This window comes from Anas platyrhynchos, chromosome 5 (assembly GCF_047663525.1).
Source record: "Anas platyrhynchos isolate ZD024472 breed Pekin duck chromosome 5, IASCAAS_PekinDuck_T2T, whole genome shotgun sequence".
Classification (NCBI taxonomy): domain Eukaryota; kingdom Metazoa; phylum Chordata; class Aves; order Anseriformes; family Anatidae; genus Anas; species Anas platyrhynchos.
In genome coordinates this window covers 28,541,430-28,559,802 of record NC_092591.1, presented here as the reverse complement: position 1 = coordinate 28,559,802, position 18,373 = coordinate 28,541,430, and the positions used below count along the sequence as shown (strand labels likewise).

Sequence of the window (18,373 nt, the reverse complement as noted above, 5' to 3'; positions counted from 1 at the left end):
GATCAAAGCACAACTTTTCTGCTAAATAACAAGGCTTCTGTAAGCAGATGTTCTGACCTCTCTAATTCCATGAAGAGGAAAGAATCCTCTAAACTCATATCCTACCAGGAGAACTGAACTTTCTTGATGAAGTCTATGAGATAATTAGTTAATTCACATTTCCTATTATTTCAGAGCTCATTTTTATCAAATGACAATGTGATTGACCTGCAAAGCTTTTTTTTTTTTTTCCCCCTTCTTTTTAAAGAAACTTAATATTTCAAAATACCCTTTGCAAATGTTTGTATATTCTGTTCCTGGAGGTCCCTCTAGTGGCTACAGTAACAAGTTTATCTGGCCTGACCAAATAGGCTACAGGTGGTTTGTCTCATTTTTGTAGATATTTCTGATAACAGACAGCAATACTTTCTTGATAGAAAAGTATTTAAGAATCGATCCTTCTAAATAAACTGAAAGTGAAGTGAAAAGAATCAGCAAGTTATGAAAAAGGAAAAATAACTGGCACGCTAAGAATAAGGAAGCTATTTCATACAGTTAGGAAATTGTGTGTTACTGCTGACAAGCTTACACAACTTTGCCACTGCTCCTATCTTTTTTTTTTTTTTCCCTTTTCTTTTTACAGATTTATTTTAAGAAAAGGAGATGTGATCAGAATGTCCTTTGACACAGTAAGTCTTACTTGAGCACTCTGTCCTGTTCAGGTATGGCAATTGATTGAATAACCTGACCTGTAAGCTCATTTTGCAGTACATGTATTTCTTAAGTACAGAGATACTGTCTGTAAACTGGCATTTAAAATCCAGCATTTTTTTTTAGAACCTCAACACAGGTTGTTATAGTTTATAGGTCAAAGGAAAGACAAAGTTTGCAGAAGAGAGAGAGATCTCGGTTTAGACTTTTAGACTGGAGATAACTGTGTAACAGTTGATCTCCAAGTGAGCTCCAGACTAGAGTCTATCCCTTGTTGTAGTTAAAATGCATTGAAAGGTGACTAGAAGTATAGACCTACTAAAATATAGTTGTTCATAGATGACATCTCAAGCAACATTGCTTTGCACTGCTATCCCAGTCCCTCTTGTTCTTCAACAAAAGCTAGAACTGTCCATCTCACAACCCCTGAAGCACCTTCAAAGACTTAAAACTCAATGTCACCTACTTGCAGTTATTTTCTCCTCCCGCCTAGCAGAGGAGCACAGTCCCTGAAAGCTACTTCTCTAGATCTCCCTTTCACTGCTCATAGGAGCTTCTAGCTCTTTTTTCATCTTTCTCATCTGAGGAGCTCTTTACTTACTTTATCACTGGGTGCACTTTCAGCTGCACCCAGTTAATCTTAACTGGCTACAGGCACGTGTGTGCCTCTTTCTACTGCAAAGCTAGCTGGTCCTCAGTGGGACAAGCTGCTTTATTACAATCACATTAATCATCAGTTCTGTTGCTGCAACCATTGAAGTGTTATGTTTTCATCTAGAGAAGAAATGGAACAAAGTAGCTTAAGGAAATGATCCTATTTTTGAACACAAGAGACCTGATACTCTAAAGAGAAGGTGATTCAATGACTTCTCTCAACACAGTAAAACCAAAACACTACTCATTTACTTATCTGCTGTAAACTGAGTCATAATACGGTAATTCGATGCAGTCGGGAATCTGACACTAACAATTTTTCAGTACTGCCTTTGCAGAGCCTTTTCAATATAAAAGAACCCTCTACCTCTACCCAATTTTTACCATCCCATTGATTATGCGTAGCAGCAATGAATCTCTTTACACTACTTGTAAAATGATTCTCTCATGTTAATAATACAATAAATTACTAATAACTTAGTTTGATGGGAAGAGCAGAATTACATGAATTGTCAAATACTGATTTACCACTGCAATCTAAATACAATATAGGACCAGGAAAATCTCAGAAAAAAAATCTGGAAATACCATTATAAAATTAAAAGAGCAAGGAAGAGTAAGAAAGCAATTGCAAATATGTCACAAAGGTTCTCTCTTTTCAGTGATAATGAGTAGTCATCAATGCAAAACAAACAAACAAAAAAAAAAAGATTAAAAAATGGACTTTAACTTGATACATTGCCCAAATTTGCAATTTAATAAAAAATTATCAAAGAGAGCACTGTAAGCTTAATTCCTCTATGTATACTGAGTTTAAGGAAGTATTTTCAGTCCACCATTAAAGAGGAAAGTTACTGTCTCTAACGTTGAACTTGAATGACCAGAGTTCACTCCCCAGTTCTCCTACAGACTTCCTGTGTGAGCTCAGGTGTGTCATTGATCTTATTTGTGCCCCAGGTTCCTAACTTGTAAATGGGATAATAGCACTGTCCTCCTTTGTAGCTGTGATGGTAAATGCCATGGTACATTAAGCACCCAGATTTGCTGGTGAAGAGGAGAAACAGGATTAGTCACTGCAAAGGTAGGGATACTCTGAAACACTGTAAAATGTTGCGGTGTGCAGACAGAACCAACAACATTAGGATTTTAAATCAAGACGTCGTGTGTGTTTTGAATTGAAACAAACTTCAATAAATACTTTAACTGCTGATAATACCATACAGAGATGCATCCTCTTCCCTGTATTTGCTCCTTCTATGAAACTTCACCACATGAACACAGAAATGGACATAACCTGACTTATCAGCCGCATATAACTAATTACTTGTAAGTGATAACACTGATCTTTTAAGTTACAGACCAACCACCACACAAAGAAAATATAAACATGACCTGTCACCACATCAGTGCCTGGAGTTAATAGTCAGAGGAGAAATGGGGAATTCTGTTGAAAATTCAGCAAACTCAAACTCAGGTGCTAGGTTAGAAGACTGCTCAATTCAAGGAACACTGAAATGGAGGTTTCACCTTACAACACAAAGGACTGTACATAATAAATCATTGCACATAAACTGGCAGAACGAGCAAGCCAGTTGCAAGGGCAGAATAAATGGTGTCATGCATTTGCAGTATAAAAGATGCATTCAGAAGCTTACAAAACTTCCAGTCTCAAACATTTGTAAGACAACAATAAGTTATGAGTATTCCTACTCAAGCATTATTTCCCTCTTAGCAGACTGACATGAAAGCTGAAAAGCTACCAGGAAGGGAAATGGATGCACAGGTGCAACAACTGGTCAGAATCACCAAGACTTACCAGAATTGTTCAAAAAAAGTAGTGAAACTGTCTAAGAAATACGCTAATAATAAACATATCTGCTTAGAGCAGAAGGGAAAACAAAACAAGAAGCAAACAAAATAAAAACCTGTGATGTTCTGTCAGGCAAACATAAATACTACTTAAGAATATAAAAAGCATACAGGACTTCTACAAAGACAAGACTTGCAAAAAATATAGCCGAGGAGGGACTGAAATAGTCTTACTATCTGCAAGTTACCTGGTACATGAAGTGTTTGGTATCAGACCTAGTATTGCTCCTTAGTCAGTCAAATCTGGACAAAAAAGGCCAGTGCCTTCAACACTATATATTACAATTTTGTTCAGAGAAACATATTACAATATTTCCAAGAAAATTTCTTGACTATGGTCATGCTTAATTTCAGGTTGTTATACCTCAAGCAACTGTTACTATTATAACAAAGATCAAGGATAAAGGACTTTTTACGACTGATGTAATGGAATTTAACACAATTATATTCCTAGAAATAAAAGCATTAACAAAAACAATGGTGGTTTAAAAAGCAAAAATAGTGACAAGTATGTACACACAAAGGAAATTTTGGAGCAATCCAGAATAATTACAGGTCAGCATGAGGCGAAACAAAATTTGCTCTTTTCTTGAACAAGTAGAATTTGGATATCTGACTGGTTTTAGGTCATTTTGTAATCTAATCAAACTGAAATGGATATCAGAGACATTTTCTGAAAGTTTTAGAAACAAAGCACAAAGAAAACCAGACTTGCAGATGAAAGATAAATTTAAGGCGAAAATAGAGAAATCTCTACTAAGGACACCAAATGTTTATGGATATATCAACTTATGCTGAAATACCAAATATACATTTATATATAAAAATATGTATATATATATAATATATATATATATAAAATAAAAGTAGAACTCCAACCACTTATTTTGATAGCCAAGGACAAAAAATATTTGCATAAACATATGACTGATCCTGAAAAAAATGAAAAGGTTGGGCATATCTTCGGCTTGTTCAAAGTAGCTTGAACTGCAATAATTCATACTGAGTGAGATGTTTTATATCAAAAAGCCCCAAAGGCAAGTTACCTAAGAAAGCACGGTGATGCAACATTTACACCCTAAATACAGAATAATTCCCTTAAATGAACACAAAATTAAAGCTGACATGCTGTGCACCAAAACTTGAATTTATCTGTGAAGATAAATGGACAGTGTTTGTTCAGAAATCTAAGCCTTTTAGAGAGCACTTAGACTGCATACATGCACTCTGGGAAGTTTATTAAGGATTTCTTACAGCTGGGGAAAGCAGGTATGAGGCATGTAACTCCTTCCAGTAAGAAAGGAGAGTTAGTTGCTGATGCAGCTACTGAATATTCATTCTACTGCAATCATTTGAAAAGCTAATTTAGAAACTATATTCACATCTAAAGTACATTGCTGCTGGTTGTCTGTTTCTAGTAACTGTATATCCCATTACTGCTACAGGTAAATGTTTGCTATTTGCATCTCCGTGTTTGACATAAGAAGAGCTGTTGTTATCATTGTATACTAGCAATGTTTACTTTCATTGTCATGAGTTTGGGAGGCCAGGTGTGCCTAGTAATGTGGTAACATCTTCCTCTTTCCTCATAAAAAGGGAGCAGCATCAAATAACATTGGTAACAACAGCCACCTCAGTGCAACTTCAGCATTACAGCTGGAGAGTCATGCCTACTGCAAAGAACAGCCAGCAGGTAGGATCACTAGCTATACTACATAAATTTATATAGGCACTGTAAGAGTTGTTATGTGCATTGCTAGTACTTACTTAGAGCCTTTAGAGTAATTCTCTCTCCCTGGGAGAGAAAGGCAGATTGTTTTCTTGAAGTTTAAAAAGAGATGATTGTGACTCAGCTAAGAGGAGATAGTTACTTAACATTTTACTTTCCCTTCATCACCTGTGAGTAATCAGCAGTGACATAAAATAGATATTGCTACTCTTTTCTCCTTCTGATTAGTGAAGTAGATGCAAAACTTCCAGATTTTCTGCATTAGGAATTTCACAAGCTCGTTGTTGTTTTTCTTTATCCATGATCCAGATCACTTTCCATCAGTTGTTTTTTTGTTCAGTATATGAAAACATGTTTTTACACCAATAGTACCTAACTTCCTATATTGATTTTGCAATTAGACCTCAACAATGTTCTATTATTGCAGTCTCCACTGTTTAGACATTTACCTTGCACTAAGAATAAGCCTCCAAATCTTCACAGATTTTTTATCTACCTGATCTTTGGCTACTGTTTTTGGTCTGATAATAACAAACTGCAGAACTGGTACAGTAGGCAGGTTTCTGCTCTACAGCTGTTTCTTAGACAGCAGAGTAGAAAGGTGTACCCATGCCTTCTGCTGTCCTACTCTGCAGGTTTGTGCTCTGTGGGATTCTTCTACCAGCCCCATGAGCTTAGGGCATAAGCATACACCTAACGTATCTGTGCACTGTGCTGTTCAGCTCTCCTCGTGCATTCAGAACAGACTTGGTTTTCTGAATGTTAAGTACCAAAGTTTATTTAGAAAAAGCCCTCATTATGAAGGTTTCTGATAAAAGGCAGTTAACTGTCTGTGAAGACCCTGCATTCAGACAGGATCACAGGGAACACAAGCAGGAATGTTGACAGGCCAGAGTTTGGTTAAATTTGTTCTTCATTAACTCTTCATCTGGGAAAGCATGATCTCCCAGTAAACTAAAAAAGAAATAATAAATGAAGGTGAAAGTCATCCTCATTTTTGCTATTTTTTTTAACTTTATGGAATTCTTTTGATTCTAGCAGATAGCTCAAGGGAACTGCTCATCTAATTAAAATTAGGTACACAGTTTTTAAAAACACTAGGTCTTTTACCTTTAAAATAGACTTTTTAAGACCTTTGGAGAAATAAATTGACTGTCTACTAATTAGCATCACCCCAGATGAATATGTAGCCTGCTTCAGTTTTATGTTGAATATTATTCTGCATTTTACACTATGCTTTTTTTTTTTTTTTTTTTTTTAAGTCAGTATTGTAACCCTAGAATCACAGAATGGTTTGGGTTGGAAGGGACCTTAAAGATCATTTAATTACACACACATACACAAACCCACCATGGGCAGGGATATTGGCATGGTCCTGCCATGGGCAGAGGACTATGGAGTATCTTCATCCTTTACTGGATGCAGGGGGAAACTTAGTTACAAGAGATGAGGAAAAGGCTGAGGTGCTTAATGCCTTCTTTGCCTCAGTCTTTAGCAGCAAGACCAGTTATTCTCTAGATACCCAGTACCCTGAGCCGGTGGAAGGGGATGGGGAGCAGGATATGGCCCTCACAAACCATGAGGAAATGGTTGGTGACCTGCTACAGCACTTGGGTGTACGCAAGTCGATGGAGCCGGATGGGATCCACCCGAGGGTGCTGAGAGAACTGCCGGAAGAGCTGACCAATCTGCTTTCCATCATTTATCAGCAGTCCTTGCTATCAGGGGAGGTCCCTGTTGACCAGCGGCTAGCAAATGTGATGCCTATCTACAAGAAGGGCTGGAGGGTAGACCCAGGAAACTATAAGCCTGTCAGTTTGACCTCAGTGCCAAGGAAGCTCATGGAGCAGATTATCTTGAGTGTCATCACGCGGCACTTGCAGGGCAACCAGGCAATCAGGCCCAGTCAGCATGTGTTTATGAAAGGCAGGTCCTGCTTGATGAACCTGATCTTCTTCTATGACAAAGTGACGTGCTTAGTAGATGAGGGAGAGGCTGTGGATGTGGTCTACCTTGACTTCAGCAAGGCTTTTGACATCGTTTCCCACAGCATTCTCTTCAAGAAACTGGCTGCTCTTGACTTGGACTGGCGCATGCTTCGTTGGGTTAGAAACTGCCTGGATAGCCGGGCCCAAAGAGTCGTGGTAAATGGAGTCAAATCCAGTTGGAGGCCGGTCACTGGTGGCATCCCCCAGGGCTCGGTGCTGGGGCCAGTTCTCTTTAATATCTTTATCGATGATCTGGACGAGGGCATTGAGTGCACCCTCAGTAAGTTTGCAAATGACACCAAGTTAGGTGCATGTGTCGATCTGCTTGAGGGCAGGAAGGCTCTGCAGGAGGATCTGGATAGGCTGCACTGATGGGCTGAGGCCAACTGTATGAAGTTCAACAAGGCCAAGTGCCGGGTCCTGCACCTGGGGCGCAATAACCCCAAGCAGAGCTACAGGCTGGGAGATGAGTGGTTGGAAAGCTGCCAGGCAGAGAAGGACCTGGGAGTATTGGTGGATAGTCAGCTGAATATGAGCCAGCAGTGTGCTCAGGGGGCCAAGAAGGCCAACAGCATCCTGGCCTGTATAAGCAGCAGTGTGGCTAGCAGGGCCAGGGAAGTGATCATCCCCCTGTACTTGGCTCTGGTAGGGCCGCACCTCGAGTACTGTGTTCAGTTTTGGGCCCCTCGCTACAAGAAGGACATCAAGGTGCACTAGTGAGTCTAGAGAAGGGCAACGAAGCTGGTGAGGGGTCTGGAGAACAAGGCTTATGAGAGACATCTGAAGGAGCTGGGATTGTTGAGCCTGGAGAAGAGGAGGTTCAGGGGCAACCTTATTGCACTCTACAGGTACCTTAAAGGAGGCTGTAAGGTGGGGGTTGTCTATTCTCCCATGTGCCTGGTGATAAGACAAGGGGGAACAGGCTAAAGTTGCTCCAGGGGAGGTTTAAGTTGGATATTAGAAATAACTTATTTACTGAAAGGGTTGTTAGGCATTGGAATAGGCTGCCCAGGGAAGTGGTTGAGTCACCTTTCCTGGAGGTCTTTAAAAGATGTTCAGATTTAGAACTTAGTGATATGGTTTAGTGGAGAACTGGTTAGTGTTAGGTCAGAGGTTGGACTCTGATCTTGGAGGTCTCTTCCAACCTAGATGATTCTGTGACATCTCTCACTAGACCAGGTTGCTGAGAGCCCCATCCAACCTTGCCTTGGACACTTCCAGGAATGGGTCATTCACAGCTTCTCTGGGCAAATCAGCCATAACCAACATTGAGTAGGACAGAGCACATCAACAGTAATCGTACAAGTTAAGTGTTCTTACAGCTACATTTTAAATCTGCACTTCTGTTCCTAATAATAATTACAGAGTTCTAGGTCTTATTTATTTTTATGAGACTTGTGGCAAGTGAAAAAGTGGTTTCTTAAGCTTTTCTGTACTTGCATCCTGTAATTAATTAGAACTTGCATGTGCATCTATTTTTTTCATTTCTTATGCAAATAGCATTGTCAAATCTTCTATATATGTAGATCCACATTTCTGCAACTACAGAAACTTTACCCTAGCTAGAGTTATGATCCAACTTTATAGCAGAAATATTAATAGGAATTCTGTCATATTTCAAACAAGAGTATCCAACAACATAGTAACTACTGAAGTGCTAATCTAAACTCTTGCTTGCTGAATAGGCCCACGCTGTGGCATAACCTGTGAGGAGATGGCTTATGGATTTGTTTGTGCTTAAACATTCTTGTTTCCTTTTTTCCTTGATCTCCACATTTCATCTCAATAAAAACAAGACCCTGCAAGCAGAAAAAAACTGAACAAGGTAATACTTTATATGTGTATAAAGATCAAGCGAACAGAAGCATCTGCTATTTTATTTCTCTCCTACAGCATGTTAACCTCTGTTAGGCAGAGTTCACTGCATTTGAATATCTACCTGGTGATTATAACTGGCTACTGCTGTGAGTACACCTGCCAGCAGAACCATTACAGACATAGGGAAAGAATATAGACACGGGGGAAAATAGGGACTTTTAATACAGACAAAATTTAACAGAGCTGGAATCCCTGTGCCTGCCAGCACGTGCCTCTTGCTAATCTGCGGGCAAGGACTGTAGTTAGAAATATTCTCAAGTATCCCAAACACCTAAGTGAGGTCTATCTTTCTCCTGTACACTGAAGCCATCCTTAACAGCCCTGGGTCAACCATTTTCATCCACCTTCAGACACTTTCTTCTGTGCTTCGCAGTTTTATAATCTCCTTATTCATTTGGATCTGATCTATATCTATCTGAAAAGAAATCTAAGAAAGACTGCCAAAGAACAAATTAGCTATGGTTTGCTGCCACCCTGAGTTAAAAATAAATGCTATCAATAAGAAAGAAAAACAAAAAAAGGACGGGCTTCATTGTAGTGGATGACAAGCATATATTTTAAAATTTAGGGCTGCCAGGGCTTATAGGAGTTGCGAGAGATTCAAGTTTCTAGGAAAGGTTGTAAAAATACACCTTGGTGCCTTCAGTGAGTGTGATTTCTAAGTGTGCAGCACTTAGGTTCTAAAGCTCAAGCCCTCCTGAAATGAACAATCATATCCAAACGCAACTTCAGTGTTTTAGCTAACTGAAAAGACAGAGGGGAATTCACATATTATCAAGGAGAAAATTTGAACAGGAAATTAACAATTTTGCCACTAACATTTTTGCACAGTGCACCAAGTTCAAAATGTTAAAAGAAAGGAAATTGTGTCTACAGTTTTGTTGTATTTAAGAAACAACAGAATAAATTATTTTCCTAAATTATTTGTTTTATGCAAAACGAAGTCTATGTTTTGAATATACTTCCCTTTCAAGCTTACAAAATTTGCCTAAAGCATTGAATAAACTCATATAAATAGGTGATGATGAAAGCAGTCACACAAGGAAACAATGTGAAGGTTTGGTTGCCCTCCACTCTCCCCATACCCCTCCCCAACTGCATTTTTCAAAAAAGAAAGTACGGTTGAAAGCATGAAATTGTACACATTTATTGTACACATGACAACCTTGAAATAAGGTAAAGATTATTTTAGCATAGTTTATAAACTGGAATTTGTAAAAGACTAGGTCTTTGCTTAATGCTAAGGGCTGACTTTATGAAGTCAGATGTTGGCCTCAAGAGAAACAAATCTGTGAGTTTTTGAAAACTCTACAAGTCTAATGTACTAGAGATCTAAGGGATGAAAAATACTAGCTGATCTGAGCAAAGCCACAGTAGATTATTTCAAGCCCTTCCAGTTCCTGAGTAGTGGTCCTTTTTATTTTCTAATCCTTCTGTTTTCAATAGTACACATTGTGTCCTTTGCTTTCAATAGCAGTCATTTGTCAAGTGTCCATGTACAAGCCAGCTTCAGCTAAGTTTTTCGTGTATGATTTTGCCTGCCTTATCTGAATATTGCCCTTTCTAAGGTATTTGTTATGAAACAGAACCATTCCCATATTCTTACATTTTCTTCCAGCATGAACTACGGCTGTGGATTCACAATACATTATTCCCAGGAGTTTGCGTGTCATGCTGTATACACATAAGTGAACCAATTTTGCTGAAAAATGACCTGGCAAAAATGAGTTCTTTTTATGTGAACTCAGATTCGCTGTGAGGCCACACAAAGAGTTATGTTGGCACAGCTTCAAAGTGGCATGCCATGCTGTGGGAACAGAGCAGTGAAGGGCCAGGAGTATTTGAAACTAGCATCAAGCTCCCCCCAGCCCTTTTATACAATGTGCTATATAAGGACAGCCAGTCGCTTCATTTTAATCGAGCAGTATTGATGCGTGTTTTCTCTAGTCTGTTCCATCTGCTCCTTCCATTATTTACTTCCCTGATGTCTTCATTTCCCTTTTATTGCCTCTCCACCCTCTCTGGTTTTCTCCCCAGATAAATCCACTTCTATGAAATTTACTGGCAGACATCCATATGCAAATTTCTGCAAACTCACTAAAAGTACATTATTCAAATAGCCTCTGGTGCTCTTTACCATGTTAAGCAGACGGAGACAGAAACAAAAAGACAAAGTACCTATATTTGCATTAGCATTTTGCACATTCATTTGTTAAAGGCTTGGTGCTAACCCTGTCCAAACCACAAGTCACGCTCCTAGAAACTAATGGGAAGACTCCTGCAAATACTTGATTTTCCTCACATCCTTATGCCTTGGAAGTTACAGGAAGAATCAGGCTTGAGAGACATACTCTAGCACATGTTAAAACAAAACCTGTGCTGGTTCAGTAATAAGACTGTCTTCCCACTCATCTTTTCTTTTTATTGCTTGATTTTTAAATATTTTTTCCTCCTCTGACATTTTGTTCAGATTATTGACTACATACATGTTCAGTAAAGACAAGTTACTTCAGATAACATTCTTTAAACAGCTGTCTCTCTAGAAACAAAACTAATGCTGATGTTTGTTTTTTTTTGAAAGATTCTAGTGAGGTAATTCATATAAATGTATCAGAAAACCTAACCCAAACTTGTATTTTATTAGGCCACTTCTGTGCTTCACTTCTTCACTTGATTTTGTTTCAATTTTCTTGTTTCTATTAATATTTTCTCTGGCCTAACCCTGTGTCTGCACACTCGTAAAATCTATGGTTAGTGAACATATCCCCAAAGTTGCTGTCAACCCCTAGTATAGGCTCTGTATCTGTGTCCTAATTAAAGTATATAGAAACCTTTCTATAGGTTATTTTCTTTGTACGTGTTGAACCTCTTCAGCTTTCACCTCTGGCACTTAACTGCTTTTCTTATCCCTCCTGTCTGACAGCGAGAGGAGTCCTACACTACAATTATAATTGCACTCGCTATAAGTCAAATTTCTTTTGCTACCTTTATCTATTTATGTAATTCTCAAAAATTTATTTGATACAGACTTGATAAAGCCCACAGGAGAGCTGGCTACAATTTTTGATGGTACATTTCAGAGTCACAGGATGGCTGTGGTTGGAAGGGACCTCTGGAGGTCATCTGGTCCAATTCACCTGCACAAGCAGGGCCATCCCTAGGCCTTTATGATTTGGCAATTCCCTGGCAATCATAGTAGATGATTCTAGTTGTATGCTGTGACACAGAAACATTTCTTGCATTGTTTCCAGAATTTGAGTGTGCTAATTCCTGACAAACATTTTCCAAAGCTGCAACGCAAAAGTAAGCTAGACAATGTGTATAATTGCATATACACACATATATCAGTCTCTACCATATGTATGCATTTATTTTCCCTAAGGAAAGTCTCTACAAAGGTCTCACACCTTATGTATTTATATTTTCACTGCCATTCTTAGATTTTTTTTTTTTCCTCCTAGCTTCTAATCAGTCTTCTCTTACACCCCCCTTCTCTATTACATTTACCCCTGATTGAAACATTATTCTTGTTTCTTCACACTTAAACATACACACCAATTAGATTCTACCAATTCATCTTCAAAGCACATGCTGAAAGACTTCCTTTATTATGAATTTTGCATTCTTTGCTCTTCACTTCTCTGGTTTTCTTTATTCTGTTTCCCCTGCTCCTTTGTTCTGCATATTTATTGATTATGTTTCAAGACAGGAGTAGAAAATATGGCTATCACTGGAAGCAAATAATTGAATTACTCTTTTGCTGGCGCTGACCCAGTAAACTCACTGATGCAATTTTTCCTTGAGTGAGTACTTGCACTACAGTCAATAGGAACATTTCCATTATTAAAGTTACATAAGCATATATGCATCTCAATGATCAGAGCCACAAACATGCATGCAGCTCTTAGGGTTGCAATGACATGCAGGTTAAGGTCACATTCTTTGGGTCACAACATACAGAACCCATCACAGTCAAGGACTGTGGCCTCACTGCTTTACCAGCTCCCTAACCACCAGTATAAGGGTTTTCATACTTTCCAGGGAAATCTTTCTCTGAACGTAGTTATTATTTTATCCCCAGACAGCCATATTACAATTATTATCTTGAGCCCGTTACTTTCTATCCTAGTTCTAAGTACTAAGCCCACATCTCTCCCGCCATCTTTTTGTCCTGACTAGCTGTTACACTCCCTTTATCCCTCCCCTTCTATACTTTTGGTTATGCAACTCCAGTTTGTTCCTTTTTTTTTTTTTTTTTTTTAATGTGAAGTCCCTGTTCATTCTTGTTGCTCCTGCTCAAACCTTCTCCAGCTATTCCATAACTCTTTTCAAGCCTGGCACCCCAAACCAAACAATAATACAGCTGAAGCTGTTCTGATGCACAGCTGAGTGACTTCAGATTTCTCCCAGGCTCTCCTGTTGATATCGTCATATATGGCATTTCTCACTTTCGCTTGTCTTGCCTGAGATACTTAGGTCCTTTCCTATAGGACTGAAGTTTAGCCAACTGTATCCCATTATGCACGTGGGAAGCTGAACATTTCTGCTCACAAGAAGTTCATTGTGTTTGTCTCTATTGCAGAGACCCCTCATTCCTCACTTGCATTGTTACTGTGAACCCTCTCTTTTTCTCATCAACAGTTAAGGCTCAGTTTTCTTTGGGACTGCTAGCTCATCCTGCATGGATGAACTGCACAGGTAATTGGCAGTTTTCTTTTGTTCCACAAAAGCTTCCTCTAAAATACATTTTAAAAAAAGGGGGGGGATTTGCTCCATCTGCCACTGAAGCTAAAAGGGGGCCTCATGACTGAGCAGCATTACTGGCCCAGATGCATTACTATATTTAATCATTTCACCTGCATATTCAAATGTACTCCCTGAGTAGGTGGGGGAGTCAAATAGTGATTTAGTCAGGGTGTGTCCCAGTCTGCTGATCTGCATACTGGTATGAAGGAGAATTCTTACTACTGTTAAGTCCAAGAGCTAACGAATACCGTACGCCTACTCTCTTAATCCAACGATTACATTTGAAGATACCAATTGAGGTCAAGCCATCCATTCATTGGGCCCATTTTCACAAGATGTGTTTGGAAGGGTCCAGTTTAGCCTCTGTTCCCATCATGGACACAGCTCAACTCCCCAGTTAACATCTATAAGCATAGCAAAGGACAGATGACAGGGACCCACAATCTTGTCATCCATCTGGAGGCGAGTGATCTGTGCTGTTGTTACCACACACGGAGTAACAGCTGCACATTCACCATGGGCTAAGTAGCAGTGACAGTGGTTGCAAAGATCCTCCAGAAGACTGGGGGGAAGTGGGAATGAAGCAGCAGTGAAAAGGAGACCAGGGGAGAGAAGGCATGACAGAGGAAGAGTAGGAAAGTAAAGATAGGAGGGAGAACAGTCCAAAAAGGGTTGTACGTAGGAAGAACCTCCATAAGGATCCTTCTTATAGAGATTCCCTGCAACCATAACAATTACCCCCTTGAAGTTGTACTTGCCTATTTCCTGCATCCCAGAAATCTAGAATGTCCAAATAAAAAGTTAGAACTGCCTAAAATGAAGGGCTAAGAGCACTAGGACACACAAACTCCAGTGTTACAAGCACTTGTTGTACACTGATACAATTCTAACACCTCCCATTTATGAGGTTAAAGAAATAATGATTCATGAAACTGGCTGACACCTGGAATGATTTAATCAGGCCATCCCCAGCGTAAATGACATTGACTCACATTTCCAGCTGTAGGTGGAACTGGCAATTGTCTTTTCCTCATAATTGTCTTAACTTGCTTTGCTAGTTAGAAATAGTTTTCTAGGTTATATTTCAAATCTGGTAATCATTAGAGGTACATTCTTTCCATAGATGTTTTGTATTTATAGTCAACGGGAACATCTAGGACAGAATTTGACCTACAAACTTAATACCTAGCAGCAGCCTAGATAGAAAATCTGTACTTAAGTCTGAATTAGAACTAAAGTAACATTGCTCGAGGTATACATATACACGCAAAACATATTTAAAATATGAATGCACAGATTGGAGCAGGTGAAATTTTTGTGGTATTTTCTTTATCGCTTAACTATCTGCCTTTATCTGTGAGAATGCCACTCTCTTAATGGAATGGCAAAACAATTTAAAAGTTAGGAGAAAATTACAATTGATGTTTTTATAAGAAAAAATTCAACAGAAAATAATATGTGGTGAGGGAAAAAATGCTGAAGTACTGCTCATCCCCCATTGATTCTCCATCCAGCTGAGTTTATAATCTTTGTCTCTTCTTTGCTTCCTTCCCTACCTTTCCTCTCATTCAAAAGTACTTGGACTATGCTCCTATTTCCGGCCACCTGTCTTTTCTTTCCCAAGGCATGGGCTTATACCAGACCCTTGCAATTAACACTCAGTGATGTTACAGTGACGCAAGCTGACCATAGCTAAGCTGACTTCAGTGGAACGTCATGACTTTGACCAGAAAGATTTGACCCAATTGCTGTGACCTGACATAGTTGCAATCTAATGCAGCTTCAAGTCTTAAAGCAATAGCCCTTGAAACCACTACAGAGACTTATGTGAAAGCCAAAACCAAGCAGAATAAGACAGAATTAAACCCAGGAGAAAGGCACTCAAAAAAAAACTGTAATTATATTACACATTTTGTCTTCTAATAAGCAAAAGGGAACTAACTGTGTTTTGACAATTGGTAAGATGTCTCTTTGCCTAACAGTCAGCTCTGTCATGTCCTCCTAGGTTATGTCCTCTGCTGAATATATCTATTTCTTCAAATATTAGGGACAGAATGAAGTCTCTGTGGTGACTGATCAACATATAGTGAAGCTCCCCTGCAGTGCAAAACAAGGGGATGTGCAGTACTGAACAAATCCATACCACGTTCTGTCACTCTGCCTGTAGCAGTGAGGGATTACACTGCAGTAGCTGAAATGACTGTAAATTTTTTACTGTGGGTCAGCCTTTATGCTCAGGAACCAAGCTGCAAATCTTATGCAGCTTTTTTTTTTTTTTTTCCTTCTAGTGATTTTGCAATATTCAATGTAAGGAACTTTTTAATTCTCCCACTTACACAGCATCTATAGATTAGCCTTTAAAAATCTTCCCCACAATTTTAACACCAAAGCAAAATTTCCTTGCTCCATAACCACCACTGGGTGGAACATTTACACCTGTATGTTACTACAATCATACTGCAAGTCTCAGCAAGTCTCTACCTCACTTTTCAGTCTTTATTATAATGTCTTATGAACAAAGCTTCTCTATCTTATATAGTTTTTTCTCTCTTTCACTGTTGTTTACTACCATCCAGAGCCAGAATTGTTGCTAAACTAAAAACCAAATGATATGCTGTTTCTGGCAAAATTAATTATCCAAATACAGCAAGATTTCTTATAAGGCTCAGTAATTCTATGCCTTTGTTCCAAAAGAGAAATCATGGATAACCACATGGTCCAATTTTGTAAATTAGAATCTAGCACTAGACTTAAAATTAAAAACTTGGGGCCTAACCATGAGGCCAAATTAATGGTTAAATTACTTTTTAAATCTATTCTGAGTTTATTGCCTGGGTGCAGTTACAGATCTGTGTGTGCTATCTAGGACAGTGATGAATAGTGACTAAATGTACCCCATGAATTCAGTCCTGAATACTCGTTTCTAATTAAATACTTTTTTCTGTCTGCAAGTTCCAGGAAGTGATTTCTGTACTTCAGAATCACTAAAAATGTGTTATTATGACTCTGTATCAAGTATTTTTTTTCCCCAGAGTACTGTTTTCTATGATCTTTGGAGATAAAGCTGCATCTCCAGTGACTTAAACAAAAAGGTGGACGTTGTTGTGACTACCATTACCGATAACCTGAAAGAAGGCCTTCTAGGTAAGACTCTTACCCGGAAAAGTCTGATATCCTGGTTTTCAGAATAAACACTTCCTTCTCTCAAAAAGCAACTAGTGTTCTGGCAGGGAGAAGAATGAGAGCAGTATTTTTGAGGGGTGGGGAGGGGAAGGTGTGGTAAATAATTGAAAAGGAAAAACTGAAATCACGAGAGGGTCCATAACCATTTTTCAGAGGAAGATCTGAGAAAAGGGCAACTCCAAACAACTTTTTCATGGAAAACGTAAAAGAAAAGAATACAGAGACTGTAGTAGTGAGGCAGCCCAGATATAGGCTTCCCAGACTTGTCAGCCCAAGGAAACAGCTGGAGGGCTTGCTCCCTCTGCTGGAGCATCCTAATGGACCCACAAGAGATTTGCTAGTTTGACCCACTTTTAAAGTCCACAGCAAATCTCTTTGACCAGGAAATAAAGATTTTACGAATATGGTCTCATTAATGCAGGGTTGATTACCACTTCTGACTTACTATCACAAGGATTTTTTTTTTAATTTTTTTAACAATGTACTGAATATGCAGGTGAAGGCAGAGGGAGAGAGCTATTTCATTGTTTTGTTTTTGAAAAGTAGCAAGGCAGACAGGTTGAAACCCATAATTTTTAAATCATAATATATCAGTCCAGTCATACTGGACTTTGGGGGGCAAAATAGGGAAAGCAAGAAGACTTCTTCCAGCATCATGTAATGCAGAAGAACAACTGCTGTCATATGACCTTTGCTCTAGGATGGATTACTTGCTATCATTCCTGTAGCCACGTATAGACAAAGCCACATCCCTTTTTGAACTGTATGTTGTTAAGTACAGTCTGATTTTCGATACTTTGGCTTATGAATATATATCAGGTGAATACATGAATACAATACAATGAATAAATATTCAGGTGAATACAATGCCATCACTTAGTTATTTAGTGTTCATGTTGGATAATATCAGTCTAGTAGCATGATGCATAACAACAGCAACAAACTGTGACTCAGACACTCACTGACACAGCTCAACCTTTGCTTGCAATAGTTTGTGGCCGAGGCACCTCTCTCTCTTGGAGAATTAGGTTTACTTTTGGACTCAAAGACATCACACATGATTTCAGACAAATTATGGGATCTTGTATTGGCTTTCTACCTGCTAACTGAGACTCGAGATGTCTTACTCCTCCATGCCTTTTTATAAACTTAAGTTACAAAGCTTTGGTATGGAATCCACCTCCTCCTGTACATGTATCTGACACAAATGCCTCCAATATAAGAATAATACTAAAATAGTAGAACAGTTAACTACTCAACTAGATATTAATTCGTGGATTTTGTGGCCTCTCCAGTTTAAATCAACTTATTTTCCAGTTCTCCCATCATTTCAGTGAACAACCTGGTGATCAAGTTAGAAATTCAATGGAGGAAATGGAAACCAAATTCTGCAGCAGTGACAAAGAGGAAGCTTTCAAAAGAGAAACGCCATACTGCATAGGAGAAATCGACTTCACCGCTTCTGGGAAGAAACGTGGAAAGGTACAGCAATGACTACTTTTAACCCTTTATCACTGTTGCTGTTGTTCAGCTGTTACTTGCTTAGCATTAAAGGTAGAGATTATAATAGTGAGGATCAACATATCACAGGGCTAGGCACCACACTGAAACCAAAGTAGGAACCATACCTTCATGA

At 38.9% G+C, this 18,373-nt stretch overlaps 2 protein-coding genes across 5 annotated transcripts in view; one reads left to right on the top strand and one right to left on the bottom strand.

Moving 5' to 3' along the window:
• Positions 1-18,373, bottom strand: part of KCNQ1 (potassium voltage-gated channel subfamily Q member 1) — a 408,405-nt gene that overhangs the window by 348,680 nt on the left and 41,352 nt on the right. The gene's annotated exons all lie outside the window — the stretch shown is intronic.
• Positions 4,773-18,373, top strand: part of TRPM5 (transient receptor potential cation channel subfamily M member 5) — a 53,143-nt gene continuing 39,542 nt past the window's right edge. The window contains exons 1-3 of one of the 2 annotated variants that reach the window (XM_005019759.6): positions 4,773-4,906; positions 16,587-16,698; positions 18,072-18,219. In XM_005019759.6, the coding sequence (XP_005019816.1) occupies positions 18,103-18,219 (117 nt within the window). In that variant the 5' untranslated portion in view covers positions 4,773-4,906; positions 16,587-16,698; positions 18,072-18,102. Of the gene's footprint in view, positions 4,907-16,586; positions 16,699-18,054; positions 18,220-18,373 lie in introns of both variants that reach the window. The other variant, XM_013099790.5, reaches the window with a different exon arrangement.